This window comes from Gracilinanus agilis, chromosome 1 (genome assembly GCF_016433145.1).
Source record: "Gracilinanus agilis isolate LMUSP501 chromosome 1, AgileGrace, whole genome shotgun sequence".
NCBI classification, from domain to species: domain Eukaryota; kingdom Metazoa; phylum Chordata; class Mammalia; order Didelphimorphia; family Didelphidae; genus Gracilinanus; species Gracilinanus agilis.
In genome coordinates, this window is record NC_058130.1 from 148,393,366 (window position 1) to 148,410,519 (window position 17,154).

Here is a 17,154-nt window from a genome sequence, read left to right on the forward strand (position 1 = left end):
AGTAAATACCAGAAATGTGCTTTCTCATGGGAAAGTCAGTTGGCTCAGGGACCAGTGTCCAAAACAACATATGGTCAATGTACATGAGGAAATGACCCCTCACTAACAATGAAGAACCAAATCCAGTATAAGTTAAGATATACAATATGAAATATCTTGTACTCAAATGATAACAACACATTTGGCTTCTATAAAATAATGCTTGCTTACCCCAGTCATTTTGCCCCAGTCATTAGGGCTATATCTCATTAATGGCATTGTTTAAGGCAATATATCATCTATGATATTGTTTAAGTTTTCATTGTATCTTGCACATATATAACCCTATAAAAACTGCCTGTAACTTCAGTTCAGTGCATCTTTCACTAGGAAACTACTGCCCTGGCCAGTAGTTTCATTTATTGATCAATAGATTAATAAATAAATATTGGTTCCAATCATTGAACTTCTGGGTATATGGACTCATTTTATGAAGCAACCCACTTCACCACCTATGTGAAGTTGGGGTCCCTCTGACTTGATGCATGTGTGAAGACCACAAGATTTGCCATGCCCTGTCCAGCTGATAAAGTGAAGTGCCAAAAGGAGATGAGTCTAGAACAGTGATGGGCAAACTATTCCCTGAGGGCCAGATCCAGGCCATAGTTTGCCCATGGCTGCCTTAAGTAATTCCCTAATCACTATGCCCTGACATCCAGATGTAGTGATTAGGGAATTGTTCTGGTCTATCATTGGAATCACTGGTCTAGGACTATTAAGTATCCTTGCTGAGTAAGGCAAAGTAAACTTCCTTTTATTAACTTTTGAGCTGTGAGTGCTTAGGTTCAACATTAAACCTAAACTTAACAGGTTGTGTTAGGTCTACCTCTAATGGGAGAAGTTTAGGGTTAGTTTCTTTACATTTCTTAGTAGTCTAACTCTACCTCCTATACCTTTGAGGCTGACAAGTAGCACAGTGGATAAAGTTTTGGTCTTGGGAGTCAGGAAGACACAAGTTCAAATCCTGCTTTGAATACATAATGCCTCTTGGCATCATTTAATCTCACAGCCTCCATTTTCTCCCTTGTAAAACTAAGATTATAAAGCATCTACTTTAGTTGTGAATACTAAAAGAGATAGTATATGTAAAGCACTTTGCAAACCTTAAAGTCCCAGATACATACTATTTTTACTATTATTATCCCATTGCAGTTCTGTCCCTGACAAGTATCCCCTTCTCCTCTGTCCTCCATTACCAATAGTATTCCTACATCCTTTTTGTGGTTGTTCACAGTCCTAGTGAAGATATGCCACCATTGCTCAGTTCTCCTCCTCTGGAGGTAATGCCAACTTCCAAATAGCTAGATCTGATGGTAGGTGGGTATTATGCTGGAATCCCAGTTCACTATGCTGTAGGTCTTTCATGCCTCAGAAGTCACATGGCTCTGGTCTACTTAATCTTGTTCTTCACTCATCCCCACCCTACAAAGAGTACAGTAAGAATACTTCCTCCAGGGCTTGCTTAATTGTCAGCTGACAATGTCAATCTCAACAATCTCTTCCCTCACCTGGTGCCTGGGTGCTGTGATCAACAGATAGGATATGACGTTTTGTTACTAGGGTGATTAAAAAAAAAAGCTCATTTAGGTAGGTCTTTCATGTTTGGATTAGGAAGTACAATTTTTAGATGAGGAAACAAGTACAGTTAAAAACTACCTCATCTTCCAGATTTACACACACACACAAATATAGAAAAGAAAAAGGCGTGTAAGCTGTTGAGGAGGAAATCAGATAGATCTCCAAGCATCGGATACAATGATCTCTAGATTGCCTCAAGATGTTCAACAATGGATCCTATCTACAATTGATTGGCTTTCCTTAAACCTAAGACTCCATTTTCAATTGGAGGATCCAGGCCAGTACGGAAGTACTTGTGGAAGGAAAGCCCTTCCCTGGTCTGTACGTAGTCCATATAAGACCCACCTCTCCCCATTCACTCTTCTGTTGGCCCACGCATGCTCCATATTTAGCCCCCTCCTCTCCCGCAGTATTTGCGTGCTCACGACCAAGAAGACGCGAATCTTCCGCGCACGCGCAGTGGGCTAATCGAGGTTACGCGCTTCGTACGATTTTTCTCCCGTAAAAATCCTAGCTCTCGCGCTAGAGTCCGGGACTAGCTCCGTATTGGTCGGCGCCAACTTTGGCGCACGCTCCGTGTTAGAGCATTCCCTCCCACTTCTTCCTCGTAACTACTCGCTTACGCTGAATTTCTTTTCCGCTCGCCCCCGGAATGAAGGCCGGCCTGTGGGAATTCAGAGTCCCTCACCACGTCGGGCGGCCCTGTAACAGCTCTCATTTTCCCCACGCCAGGCCACCCCCTCAGACCCTTACGGAGCCCTGACTGAAAGCTCAGCTTATTTTCTGACGTAATTTACTCCCGTAAACTTTTATCAAGCTCCTCCTCCGAGCCAGGTACTGTGTGTGCTAGCCAGGGACGGGGGTGGTATGGTTGAGACAGAGACAAGAGAGAAACAGACAGAGACAGAGAGACACGAGGTCGAGGCTACTGCTGCCTGGAGGAGGCGCCACCTGTTAGTCCCGAAGGGAGCAAGTTAAATTTTCGGGGTGAGGGTTCAGGGGTAAAGGAGAGCTGCTCGTCCCTAACCTTTGGGCAACCAGAGCAAGGTATCAGAGTGGCAGCGAACCCAGGAAGAAACCCAGGACAGCTTTGAAAAGCTACAGTTTGAAATACATTTAAAAAGGAAAAGTGCCCATTTCCTGATAGGTGATGGAATAGGCGGAATGAGACAAATCTTTGGACATCGTCAATGTGGAGATTTGTTTTACTTGATTATACTTTGTTTACAAGATTTTTTCCTCTTCTGGGAGGGGGAGAGAGAGTTGGGTGGGAGAGAAAATAAATGATAATGGAAAAATAATTTTTAAAAGACAAGCTGATCTTTTAGGGACCTGCAGTTTCATGTGCTATCATTTTTCTGCTTATACTACGCATATAGAAATGCACTTTTTATTTCGTGTTTAAGTTCAGAAGAGAAATTGTTAAAACAGAGACAAATAACTACTGCAGCTGGTGAAAAAATTAGGGGATAAAAGAAAACGCTAGTTTGGCTGAAGCATAATTAAGAGAAGAGTATCTTGAGATAAAACAAAAAAGTTAAGTTGGATAACTGTTGAGCTTCTTTCTTAAGCAATACAAATGCTTTGAAGCTTTTGAGTAAAAGATGACTATACTAGGAACAGTATTTGGACAATATGGATTTGTCAAGAAAGGAAGGACTTTTACATAAATAGTGGTGTCAAGAATACATTGGAGAGGACACAGTGGTTACAGCAATTTGAGTTGGGAGGCTATTACAGTAGTCCAAGTAAAGGCAAATAAGGGTTTTTGAGCCAGAGAGAAGCTTCTCTAGGCTAAGTGGTCCTACCTCTTCCCCTCATAAGAAAGTTTGCTACCCCGCCCTGCTCTTCAGGAGGTCCACACTGACCTAAACTCTTAAAGGTGGTCTGATTTTATAACCTTAGAACACTTAGAAATATAGAAACTGTTGCTACTCTTGCTTTCTTAATTGAACTTAATTAACATTAAGACTTGACATCTTTTCTTTTTCTAAGAACTTTCAAATTGAACTATCCAAAAGCAGCTATAGGTTTGGGACACTTGAGGCTAAAAAAGAATCCTAGTGTCAGAAATGACAATATCACAATGCCAGTTGTGTCATTTGTATAGTCTGCTAATTGAAAGTGAATATTTACTGAATGTTATTAAAGCCCCTTAGTAAGTGCTGCATTCAATGAAATCCTAAACTAAGGTTTACATTTTCCTTGAATGAACCACTTTCCAGAATACAAATCAGTTACCTAGCTTTTTAAGGTTTAATTACTAATGTGAGATTTGCTTTCCTAAAGGCTTTAGAAAACAAACTCAAAACTACTACCTATGTACCATGGGGATATGGCAATGTGGGGTTCTTTGCAGATGCAGGTAAAAGAAGCCTTGCTGGAGTTGTTGATTGGGCCTTGAAGGGAGACACTTGAACTTCCTGAGCTTCAATATCATGATTTATAAAATGAATCAATGAAATATCTGCTCACTTAGTAGGATTGTTGGGAATATAAAATGGGAAAATATTTTAGTGTTTAGTAAACCTGAACGTGCTATATGCACATCAACTATTTTGAGGCAGAGTAGTATTGTAGTGGAAAGAATCAAATTAGAAAATAACTACTTTAAGCCTGATATAGGGAGCCCAGCATTCCCTCTCCCTCTCCCCTTAACCCAATCTCCCCCCCCCCAATTGTCCTAAGAGTAAAAAAATTGGGATAGGACCTTTGCCATCTTTGATTTCCAGAATTCTTGGAAAGGGGAAAACCCTTTTTACAAATGCATCCCTGCAACTTAAAAGTTTGAGAGAGTTGTCTGGGGTATGAAGAAGTAAAGTGACTAGGCTAGTATTACACAGCCCATTGTTAATTAGAGGTGGAACTTGACCATAGCCTGACTCCCAGACCACCATTATATTTGGTATGCCACATTGACTTTCAAAAAAAAAGAAAACCCAAGTGTCAATCAAGAAACTTTAAGTACCTACTATTTGCCAAGCACTGTGCTAAGCTCTGGGAATACAAAAAGAGACAAAAGATAGTTCCTCCCCTCAGGGAGCTTACAATCTAAGAAGAGACAGCCCGCAACCAAATAAAGACAAAGTAAGCTATGTGCAGGATTCATAGGAAATAATTACCTAGGCTAGGCACTAGAATTAAGGGGTTCAGGGAAGGCTTCTTGTGGAAGATGGGATTTTAGTTAAAATTTAAAGGAATCTAGGAAAGTCAGGCAGAGTTGAGAAAACAAATTTGGAATAATTAGAGAAAATGCTCCTACTGCCAAGATTGGGTCCAGTGGATCTTAGGGTACTTGATAGGAAGAAAAGAAGACTGGAAAGGTTAGAGGGGGCTGTTATAAGGACTTGTTCTACTTTTCATTCTTATAATGGAAAGAAGGCTTTCTTTTAAAGAGTAATTTCATAACAAAACAAATCAGAAATCTCTAGCATAAAATGATTTTATATGTAACTGGTTGTTTGTGAGTTAAAGAATATTTCTTTTGAAACAGTATTATAAATAGTGTTTAAGTCCCCAGACTAAATTACAAAAGCCTATTAGAAAAATTGAAATAACGTAATTCAATAAAGTTGTTTTAGACATGATCTTGTATACTTGTTCCTTGTATTATTTATATTTTTTATCTTTTTCATTTCCACAGCCCTAGTATAAGCCCTTCTGGGTGGGAAACCAATATTTTATAACTTTATTTCAAATGCCTAGCATAGTGCTGCATATATATAGTAGGCAATTGCCTGAAGTTGATTTAAGTGAACTTTGAGTGGTAAAAGGCAGAAAAAGTGGGAAGGGATCTTTAGTTGTTTTAATTGAACCTCACATAGCATGGTTTCTAGGTATCCCAGTTTTGGTTGTCTTCCTTTGAATGTCCTCTATTGTCCTTCCCAAAATGTGGCTAAATAAACTATTGCATTTGTGGTCTGACCAGGGCAAAGCTCCTTCCTTAGGTGTGCCACGTTCTTTGATATACCTTATATATTCACCAGGTTCTATCTATTTGTCCTTCATGATTAGGTTTCTTATGGTTCAAAGTCCAGTACTCTTTCTACTGTACCATACTGCCTCATTAATGTTGACCTATATATATAGGTCTTTAAGTACTTAAGTACTCAGGTATATCTGAAGAAACTAGAGTCCAGGGAGTTTAGGTGACTTGCTTATAGTCATGCAATAGCTATTAAATGGAATTTGAACATGGATTTCTCCAGCATAGTCCCTTTGCTGTATCACTGTACCTTTTCAATGTAGAGCTAAACTTCCTTATTTCCTTGAATTTATTTCATGGAGTTGATCACCTGCCATACCTATTAATATGAGTTATGGGTGATTATAACAGATTTTCTATTCTTTATTGTATTGTTCTTCTTGTCTTTTTAGATTTTTATTCCCCATTTTTGTTTTGCCATTTTTTTCTCATATATTGGTCTTTTTTTCATTTAAGTACCTTGTTCAGTAATCCCGCAGTAGTCATTAGCTTCATAGGAGAGAGAACTCACTTTTTCATGAATGAGCCCATTTCATATTGGGATAACTAATTATTAGGATTCTTTTCTCTTTGTTCTTCTCTTCTTCTCCTCTCCTCCCCTCTCCTCTCCTCTCCTCTCCTCCCTTCCCCTTCCTTCCCCTCCCCTCCCCTACCTTCCATCTTAGAATTAATACTGCATAATGGTTCTAAAGCAGAAGAGCGGTAAGGGCTAGGCAATGGGGGTTAAGTGACTTGCCCAGGATCACATAGTTAGGAAGTGTCTGATTTCATATTTGAACCCAGGACCTCGCATCTCTGGGCCTGGCTCTCAATCCACTGAGCCACCCAGCTGCCCCCGATATTTTTCTTTAGATGATATAAAAGTTTCGATTTGTGTCTGAAATATCCACCCTTTGGAGGTTCTGCCTTCTGGTATCAAGCAGAAATGAATTCTAATCCCTTTTCTATGTGATAGCCCTTAAGATATTGAAAAGAGCTATCATGTCTCTCCTAAGTCTTCCCCAAGCTCAGTATTCTCAGAACCCTCAACCATTAATAATGGTATGAACTAGAACCTTCTTACCACTTGGGTTACTTTCTTTGGATGCTCTCCAGCTTATCAAAGTTCTTGAGAAAAAGTAGCACCTGCAACTAATTATGATACTTTAAAGTGATCTAACCAGAGCAGAATCTATAACTTCCTCATTCTCAGATTCCATAGTTAGCCTAGACAGTGTTTCACTTCTCATCTAGCTATCTACCAGGACTTACCCAACCTAGGCATCTTGACTTCTGCTCTCTTCTCCCTATTAGACTAGGAGACTCCAGAGACACCCCACCTCTCCCTCCCGGGGAGAATTTATCAACTCAACTTTGGGACTTTGCTTCAGGGCTGAGCTATGGTGATTGCTGGAGAAGTGAATGAAAATTGGCCTCAACCTACTATAAGTTTTTGGCACATCCTTTCCTGCCATTCAAAAGAATACCAGAGCCTACTCAGAACATCTCCTCTGCCTCTTTGTGTGCAATTTCCCATCCCTCCAAACCTCTACTTTCTAACTCTTTGGGAAAAAAACACATCAATACTATATTGCTCAACTAGCACAGTTGAGCATCTAGTAGGTATTTAATAAATACTTTTCGATTGTTTGATTGATGCCTGACTGTGTTGTCTGAGATGACATTTACTTTCTTGGCTGCCATATAACATTTGTCTCCTCTAGTTCTTTTTCAGACATACTTCTCTCCAGTTATATATACATACTACACCTCAGACTTACTAAGTTGATTTTTAAAAAATTCCACTATTATTTCAGGTTCATCATATTAGATTTAGCCTAATGTTCTAACCTGTTAATAATCTTTTTGAATCATAACTTTGACATCCAATGTGTTAGCTATATTTAGTCAATCAGGAACATTAATCAAATGAATTGTTTATTCCAGTTACTGTGCTAGGCCCTGGAGATACAAACAGAAAAAGAGAGATAAGTAGCTGCTTTCAAGGAGCTTACAATCTACTGAGGGGATACAATATATTCATAGATAAAGTGGAACACACACATATAGTTATTTGATATAGAAGCATTAATGACTAAGAAATTCATCACTACATTCATCATTCTATTCCTTTATCCAGTTCATTGTAATAATGTCAGATAACAGGGGGCTAACTACAGATCCCTGGGGAATTCCACTAGAGATCTTGAAAGATGAAACTGAACTATTAATATTGACTAGTGTGTATCTCTCCATCTTTTCCACAAACATAGCATTAGACATTATCAAATGCTTTGCCAGAATCTAAGCAAATATTACTTCTGGCCAAGATTGCTGCTTGAATGGAGGCAGAAAGATCAGCTGCACTAAAAATTCAGGCAAACAAGCCATTGTGACCAGATAAATGAGCAGACTGAAGTGTAGTATTCAGAATTGGCAGCACTAAAGATCTCTCACAAGAAAGTTCTAGGATAGTCAGAAACTTACAGTGGTGGACCTTAGAAGCAACAAGAAGCAACAGTGACCAGTGTGCACATAACCTGCAGGCTGGGACACACCAAAGTTTCAAGGTCTCTAGCACTGTCTGAAGATACTACTGAGAGCTCTGAATACCCAGTATTCTGTATCTCCATGATCCAAAGGCCACTAAATCCAGGATGTGGAAGTAAGAACTAGAATCTAGACCAAGCAGAACCAATCACCCCAGAAGCTTGCCCTTGGCATAAAGCACCAGTTAAAGAACTGAGGAACACCACTATGAAAAAAATTATCTCCAAAAATGGCCAAACATCCAAAATTCAATAGCAAATACAAAGAGATACAAAAGGAGAAAAATGGATTTTCCATATTGACTACATAAATACCTAGAATAAATGAAGCAAGAAATCTTTTAAAAAGAAATAAAAAGTTTTGGAGGAAAGACTCAGAAGGAAAATAGTTTAGAATAAAAAATGGCAAACTTTACCCAAATAATAGACTAATTAAAAACTAGATTAGACTAAATAGAAATGACCAATTACATAAAACAGGGAGGAAAAGAGATTAAAAATCTGAAAAATAGAAGAATAGATTCCTTAAAAACTATGAAGATTTTTTAAAAAGTATATATTTCATTTCAAGAAATCATAAAAACTGATCAGATAGATCACAAGAACTTGAGGACAAAATGAAGATAGAAAGAACCTACCAATTACCTACTGAAAGAAACCCCAAAGAAAAAAGTTCCAGGGAAAAGTAAAAATCCAGAACTTCTATATTTAAAAAAAAAAAAAGGTTTCTAGAAAGAAGCAATTCAAATATCAAGGAACAATTATCAGGATCATATAAGACTTGTCATTTTACTAAGTAAAAGGAAAAGATAAAGACATAACCAAGATGCAAAACAAGAACATTATGGGGGAGGGGAGGATGGATTTTTAATGGCATGGAGAATTTTTCAAGCATTTCAGATGAAAAGACTGGATCCAGATGGGAATTTTTTTTTTTTTTTTAAAACTCTTACCTTCCATCTTAGAATCAATACTTGGTACCAAGGCAAAAGTGGTAAGGGCTAGGCAATGTGTGTGTGTGGGGGGGTGTTAGATGACTTGACCTGGGTCACACAGCTAGGAAGTATGTCTAAAGCCAGATTTGAACCTAGAACCTTTGGTCTCTAGGCCTGACTCAATCCACTGAGCTCCCCAGCTCCCCCTGGGAACTTTGAATTATAACATAAGAATTAAGTGAAAAGGCAATTTGAGTAGTTAGAAGATGCCATTTGGTGATGAAGTTTTAGCAAAGAAACTAGTATCTCTAGAATCTTACTGTGTCTTGGACTGCTATTGAGAGTTAAATTTTTAAAAAATGAATTGGGGGGCAGGGTGCGTCTATAAATGTTATAGTTTCTGCCCACCTTACTCTAGGCTTTGATTTAAGACCAAAAGTAGCTTTTCTAATACAATTAGATTTAAGACCAAAAGTAATTTTCTAATACAATTAGATTTTAAACCAAACAATTTAAATTCTTTGTTAGTGAATTGCTATTTCTAATACTGTGTTTATGAAAGCTCAGTTTTCCCATAGTTCAGTTTGGATCTCTCTCTTTCCCTTATGTACTTTATTTATTTATTTTTTTAAAACCCTTGTACTTCGGTGTATTGTCTCATAGGTGGAAGAGTGGTAAGGGTGGGCAATGGGGGTCAAGTGACTTGCCCAGGGTCACACAGCTGGGATGGCTGAGGCCGGGTTTGAACCTAGGACCTCCTGTCTCTAGGCCTGACTCTCACTCCACTGAGCTACCCAGCTGCCCCCCCCCCTTATGTACTTTATATTATATCATTTGTATATGTTTTATACTTCTTGTCCCATCTTACCTAGGTTAGCCATATTGCTATGCTTAGAGTAAATGTTTAATAATTTTGTTGATTAAGCCACAGAATAGGCAAAAAGAAGTAAAACCCTAAAGTTGGGAAATGGTGGTTGTGTATGGTTTCAGGAATGGCTGTGGTCCCAATTTAGGTTTCTCTCAGAGCCTTCAATTCCATTGTGTCAAATGGGATTGCTCTTTGTTCAGATTGCTAGTTACCATGGGTGACCACTGTCTCAGAATTAGTTCATAATTCAAATTGACTAGTTTTATGGTTCAAAATTAGATCACACTTGGCTGATAACTCAAGTATTAAGTATCCTTCTGGAACATCTTTTACTGAATACAGTTATCCCATCCACATCATGACTTTATCCAACATGGTTTCTATATATCATGGGTCGGCATAAGAAATTAAATGGGAATTTTTGAAGAGTTTTGTGAAAGCTACAGATGACATGTGAAGGCCAGCAGATGATACAGAGAAAGTTTAGAAACTCAGAAACACATACTTAGCCCAAAATTTACAATAAGGTTTTATAAAAACCCCATAAAGAAAAAAGAAAAACTTCAGACTTCTCTGGTGTAAAGGGAGGGCCAAAATTTTTTATAAGAATTTTCCAGATCATGGGGGTCCTGTGTCGCTAACCCCCACAATGTAGAATGATAACTATTACTTTCTACCTTTTGCTAGTTATTTTGTATAAGACATTTTGTAATAAGTAAAAGAGTTATTTACTTTTTAAAAATTTTTATTCTATTTTTAAATTCAGAGAAAGGTGACTACCAATCAGTGGTGTGAGAACTTTTTTCCATAAAGGTATTTCCTCAGATAGATTTCAAAAATTCTTTGGGGTGGATAGAAGAAGAATTCAGGTGCTGTGAGAGAGAGAGAGACAGACAGACAGACAGACAGACAGAGACACATCCCAAAAGACTGAAGAAAAATAGTCCTGAGGAGTGAATTGCCATTGTCTCAGCATGCAGAAAGTTGGTAACTATTCCAATAAGAAATACTGACATTCTTGTCTTTATTTTGTTGTAGCATTCAAAATGGATTTTTTAGTTCTTTTCCTGATTTACTTGGTCTGTGTTCTGACTGGTGTTTTACTGCTCTGTGTATATTCCAAAAGGAGCCATTCCTTGGCAGGAGAAATCATGACAGATGGATCACAGGTAATAGATCAAACATAGACATTATTGGGAGAAGTATATTTTCTAATGAGCTTATTAAATAATTGTTCTTGATCATACCAATTTTTTCTTAGGGCTAAAGAAATTCTATTTCTGTCATTGCATATATATTAATATGTAGAATATATTTATATAAAATTAGCTAAGGGTGGAAATGGCACATAATGAAACTTATTTTTTTATTACTTTAATATAATAGAATATTTTCCATCAAAAATAGTCTCATAGATTTAAGGAAATAGTGTTAGACAATGACTTTTCTGGCTTCATTTTCAGCCATATTTCTCAGATCTCCTCTAATGTTGTTTCTCAGAAGGGAATTATTAAGGAGAAAGCTTGATTCTCTACCTCTTCTCATTTATTATCTTAGTGATTCAGATTTCCAAAGAAGCTATCTGAATTCAGAAAATTTCATTCATTTTCATAACATTTTTTTTTGAAATAGGGGGCAGGTATGGTTATTTTCTTTGTACAGATGGCAGAAATTCAGAAGTGATATATTGCTTAAAGACATTGGCAAAGTATAAATAGCACTCAAGCTTTTCAGGTCATATGTCACTGCTTCTACTAGCAGTTAAATGTGTTTGATTCTACTATCTTTTTGAAAAATCTTATACTTGTAGTGTGAATTTAAAAATTATTTGGCTTGTGGAAGCTTTCCACCAAAGATTCTGTCCTTAGTCTCCTTCTCCCTTCTCTTTGCCTATTACCCAAATCAGGAAAAGGCAGTCAATCTTTGGGGCAGGAAAGCAGTCAAGTAACTATTGTCAATAGCCGAGTTTAACTCTTTTAGGCTACCAATAAAATTAGGGAGAGTCGTGGCTCATCTTTAGGCTGTGCTAGGACACTGTGGTGTTAAAATTGTATATCTTTGGAGGAAGAAACCAAAAGAGCCAAGTGAGACTTTTTTTTGTGGCAAGAAGACTACATTTAGGAGGAATCTAATTACCTGGGTGGTTTTCTGAATATACCCATTTATATTCCCTTGCATTCTGCATTTGGCCATACTGTAAGGCACACACTTGGGTACTGAGCAAAAATGGCTCTGAGTTACAAGATCATTGACAACTTCATGCATCCATGATCACACAGTCTGAGCCTTTCCATATGGTCAAAGGAATCTGTGCCAGAGGTCATGGAATCTTGACAGCATCTTTCTTGATGATCTTATCAAGCTTATATTCAGTTGTTTTTAGTTATCACTTCCATACAGCTTATTTCCACATCTAGATCTCTGACCATGAGATCACAAGTTTTGGACTTGCATTTAATTTGTCAAATATTTTTTGTCTGCTTTGTATAAGACATTATGTTAGACACTAGGCATACAAAGATTTTTTTAAATGGCAGTTGCCTTTAAAGAGTTTATATTTAAAATAGAGAATACAACATGTACACAAAAAGATACAAAATAGAATGTGAGAAAGGCAAAGGAGAAATCCAGATAAAATGCTCTAGAAAAATTAGAAGAGAGAGAAATCACTTTTAGTTGGGGAAATTAAGAGAGGGTTTTCATGGAGAATTCCTTAACATCTGAGACAGCACCTTGAAGGAAAGATAAGAGTAAGATTAATAGCTTACATTTACATAGCATTCTGAGATCTATAAAACACTTTATGTGAATTCTCATTTGATCTTCAAATGGACAGCCCATGATACCAGTCAACATTCTACCTCACAGGACATTAATCTGGAACCATGTAGAAATTCTCATGCCAAACCAACAGATTTTGATTTCCTAAAAGTTATTGGAAAAGACAGTTTTGGCAAAGTGCTTCTTGCTAAAAAGAATTTAGATGGAAAGTTTTATGCTGTCAGAGAGTGTTGCAGAAAAAAAAATGTCTGAAGAGGGAAAAGCAGAAATATATGACTGAATGTAATATGCTCTTGAAAGAGCATCTATTTTTTTTGTTGGATTACATTATTCATTCCAGAGAATTGAAAAACTTAATATTGTTCTGGATTTTGTTAATGTTGATTTTATTAATTGATGTTAATGTTAACTTACAAAAAGAACAATCTTTTCCAGAACAGAACCAGATTTTATACTGCATACAAAGCCAGTGCTTTGGTCTACTTTCATCCATAAAAATAATATACAGGGACTTGAAGTCAGAACATTTTTTTGGACTCAATAGCATGTATCATGCTGTATCTGACACAATTATAATGTTTTATGGAACATCAGAGTCCCTTGTACCAGAAGTGATCAGAAAATACCTTATGACAGTACTATAGATTGGTGGTGTATTGGTAATGTTCTATATGAAATGCTTTATGAGTTGCCTTCATTTTGTTGTTAAGATGTTGCTGAGATATATAAAAATATATTTCATAAACCCCTAAATTTGAGGCCAGGTGTGAGCCTCACAGCCATGGTCAATTCTAGAAGAATTTCTTGTAAAAAACAAGCAAAATTAATTCGGTGCCAAAGAAGACATTCTAGAAATTCAGAATCATCTTTTCTTTGAATCACGCAGTTTATACAAAAAAAAAAAGATTCCATCACCTTTTGATCCTAATGTGCTCTGACCAGATTATATCAGGAACTTTGATGTGGCATTTACAGAAAAAAATGGTTCCATATTCTGTTTGCATATTTTCTGACTGAATAGTGAATGTAGTGAATGCCAGGATTTTTTTTTTTTTAATACTGTGTATTGGCTCCAATGCAGAAGAGTGGTAAGGGTAGGCAATGGGGGCCAAGTGACTTGCCCAGGGTCACACAGCTGGGAAGTATCTGAGGCCATATTTGAACCTAGGACCTCCTGTCTCTAGGCCTGGCTCTCAATACACTGAGCTACCCAGCTGCCCCTGAATGCCAGCATTTTTGAGGAAGATGATTTTTGATTTCCTTTATTCACCTACTTCTGAAGATTTGTTTTTATAAGATAATCAATATTCAGAAAACACCAAGGAAAAGTGAATTTTTTTAATATGGGAAAGTGTTTCAAAATGTGAGTTAAGTAGTTGCTCATTTTATGCCAAGTTGGAATCTTGGAGAACTTTACCTGCTGTACATGAAAAAAAAAAAGGATATATAATAGGAAAGTTGAATTTAAACTTCATTATTCCTTACTAAAATTATTGGTTGTTTTTTTTTAAACCCTTGTACTTCGGTGTATTGTCTCATAGGTGGAAGATTGGTAAGGGTGGGCAATGGGGGTCAAGTGACTTGCCCAGGGTCACACAGCTGGGTAGTGGCTGAGGCCGGGTTTGAACCTAGGACCTCCTGTCTCTAGGCCTGACTCTCACTCCACTGAACTACCCAACTGCCCCTTGTTTTTTTTTTTTTTAACTCTTACCTTCTGTCTTAGAATCAATACTGTGCATTGATTCCAAGGCAGAAGAGCAGTAAGGACTAGGCAATGGGAGTGATTTGTCTAGGGTCACACAACTAGGAAGTGTCTGAGACCAGATTTGAACCTAGGCTCTCCCATCTCTAGGCCTGGCTCTCAATCCACTGAGCCACCTAGCTGACCCTTATTAAAATTATTTTTAAAGAAGTATGTTACAAATTATTCCTTACATTGTCCTATTTTTAATTTTAAAAAAGGTTAATGTTGACTTGTTTTTCCTTATAGGTTTACACTAGTATCTATCCATGACTAACTGTTTTCAACAGCTAAAACAGCTCAGTATATTTCTTTTCTTTTCAGTCTGTCATCCCTATAGTCATTTTTAGTGTTTTGTCACAACTATGCAATTATCTTTTCTATTTGTTGCTGGAATGACATGTTGCTATATTAAATCAATGTTTGAAATCTGAAATACTTGACATTTTTAAAATGAAAATGCAAAATTAACAAAACATTGATTTATAGCTAATTTTGAAGACCTTTTATTCTGCAGCTTTTTAATGATAAAAAAAAACAAAACACAAGTTTTTTTGTGTTTAGCAATGGAGTTAAAATTGGCATATGATTTTTTTTCCCAAACAAGAAACAGAAAATAAACTGCTCACATTTCTTCATCAGTCCTAAGGTTGAAAGAGCAATACAGATATTGTTGATTTTGTGCATGTGTTAATGAAACACTTATTTTTCTATGCAATGTGCCATGTTTTTAAAATTTGTATGTTCTTGCTTTTCAGATTGTTTTCTTCATTTTTAGTACTGTATGCTTTCATTCTGAACCTTAGCATTTGCTTTGCAAATATGTAAATAACTTTTTTCATAGCCATTGTCTTAATTATGTGTTAGATGTTAATTACTGTTATTTTGTTAGGTGTTTCTATTGATATTAAAAGTGTTAGAATACTCATGTGATTAGAAAGTTTAAAGTTGTCTCTAGTACATAAACTTTCCCTCTAGATTGCTACATCAATTCCAAAAGCATTTTTAGAGTAATGCAATTATATATACAACTTAAGAATTATGAAAAACACATAATAATTTAGCCTTCATTTATTTTAGAAAAGTATAGGGAATCTAATCTTCATCCTGTGGCATGTTGCATTTGATCTCTTATAATTCTAGCACAAACTGACTACAGAACTAGAAAATACTGTGTAAGAACTTGAAATCCTAATTATCATTTGGGGAGAACTGTTTTTAAATCTTACTAACAATTGCTCAAAATATATGAGAAATATAATTTATGAAAGGGCCAACTTAGCATTTTTTCCAAGTTTTTCTTTGAAATAGTAATCATAAAACTAACATTTACTGAAAAGTTTCTGTGCTGAATTAAAAAGAGAAAAAAACTTGCAAAGTAACAGCCTGATGAGTACACTCTAAAACTAATTGCGTCCAAACACTATATCTTTCTATAGAAGTAATAATTTAGAGACTATACTGTCTGTAAATATTTGTTTTGTGTGGCACTACTATAATTTCTGCTTTCAAACAAAACTTTTTTGTTTAGATCACAATGAAAACTGCAACATCTTAGAGAATTTGTTTTGGTTTGGCCATTCTTTAAACTTTAAACTGCACAAAATGAAAGTGCAATATTAATGTTGTTTTTTTAAACCCTTCCTTTCTGTCTTATAATTAATAGTGTGTATTGGTTCCAAGGCAGAGGAATGGTAAGGGCTAGGAAATGAGGGTTAAGTGACTTGTCTAGGGTCACATAGCTGGGACGAATATGAGATCAAAATTGAACCTAGAACTGCCTGGCTTTCAACCCACTTCGCCAACCAGCTGGCCCCTAATGTGTATTTTTAAGAGAAGCTAATAAAAGTTAGTATTCTAATGTTTTTAAGAAATTGTTTATTTTGTTGCTTTTGCTGCTTTGACTCATATGATCCTGACTTTTTGACTTTTATTTTCACTTGCTGATTAAAGCAATCTAGAATTTCTGATAGATCTTTGTTTTCTAGATCCCTTCCCACATGATTCTTTTTTGTTGTTGTTTTTAATTGGCCAGTTTTCAAGTTTTCTACTATATGTACTGTCAGAATTTTTATCTAAATTTTTAGTACCTTTCTATAGATTTTTAATAGCTTTCCCAAGTCATTTCCACTACAGTAGTGCTTGATAATAATCTTGATGATATTCCATGCTAGCTCCATCATTGTTTCTTAACCATGGCATTGGATGCTACTAGACCATATGCAGATGCTAAATTTTTTTATACTTTCTGTCAAATACTGGGGGATGGGGAAGCAAGGTGGGAACGTGTATTTTGTTCGTGATGTTATATAGCAAGTGCTAAATTTAAAAAATAATTATTCCATTTTGGTATAATTGGTCTGCTATTTAGATTCATACCATCATACTCAAAAAAGGGCTTTTCAAAATTCCAGTCTAAATATGCCTATCTCCTTTTAAAAATCACTTCAGATATTGCTGCTCTTTTCCTCATTCAGTGTCTTATTAAGCAAAATTTCTAGAGTTTCCATTGAGTAAATATATTCAGTATTTTTAATGATCTTAAAGTCTTCAGTTTTGCCTACTTTAGATTTTAATAGCTTCTTGATTTTATCTTTCTTTTTTGGTCTGACTTATTACTCTTAGTAATATAAATGTCCTGCAACAATCAAGATGTTGCTATGTGACTTGGAGTCTTATTGACATAAAGCAGTGAGAAG

At 36.4% G+C, this 17,154-nt stretch overlaps 1 protein-coding gene across 1 annotated transcript in view; it reads left to right on the forward strand.

The window, feature by feature from the left end:
* Positions 1-2,237: 2,237 nt before the first annotated feature.
* The window catches only part of ZDHHC4 (zinc finger DHHC-type palmitoyltransferase 4), a 35,751-nt gene continuing 20,834 nt past the window's right edge, over positions 2,238-17,154 (forward strand). Inside the window, exons 1-2 of the mRNA XM_044658224.1 lie at positions 2,238-2,451; positions 10,972-11,102. Of these exons, the coding sequence (XP_044514159.1) occupies positions 10,980-11,102 (123 nt within the window). The 5' untranslated portion in view covers positions 2,238-2,451; positions 10,972-10,979. The remainder of the gene's footprint in view (positions 2,452-10,971; positions 11,103-17,154) is intronic.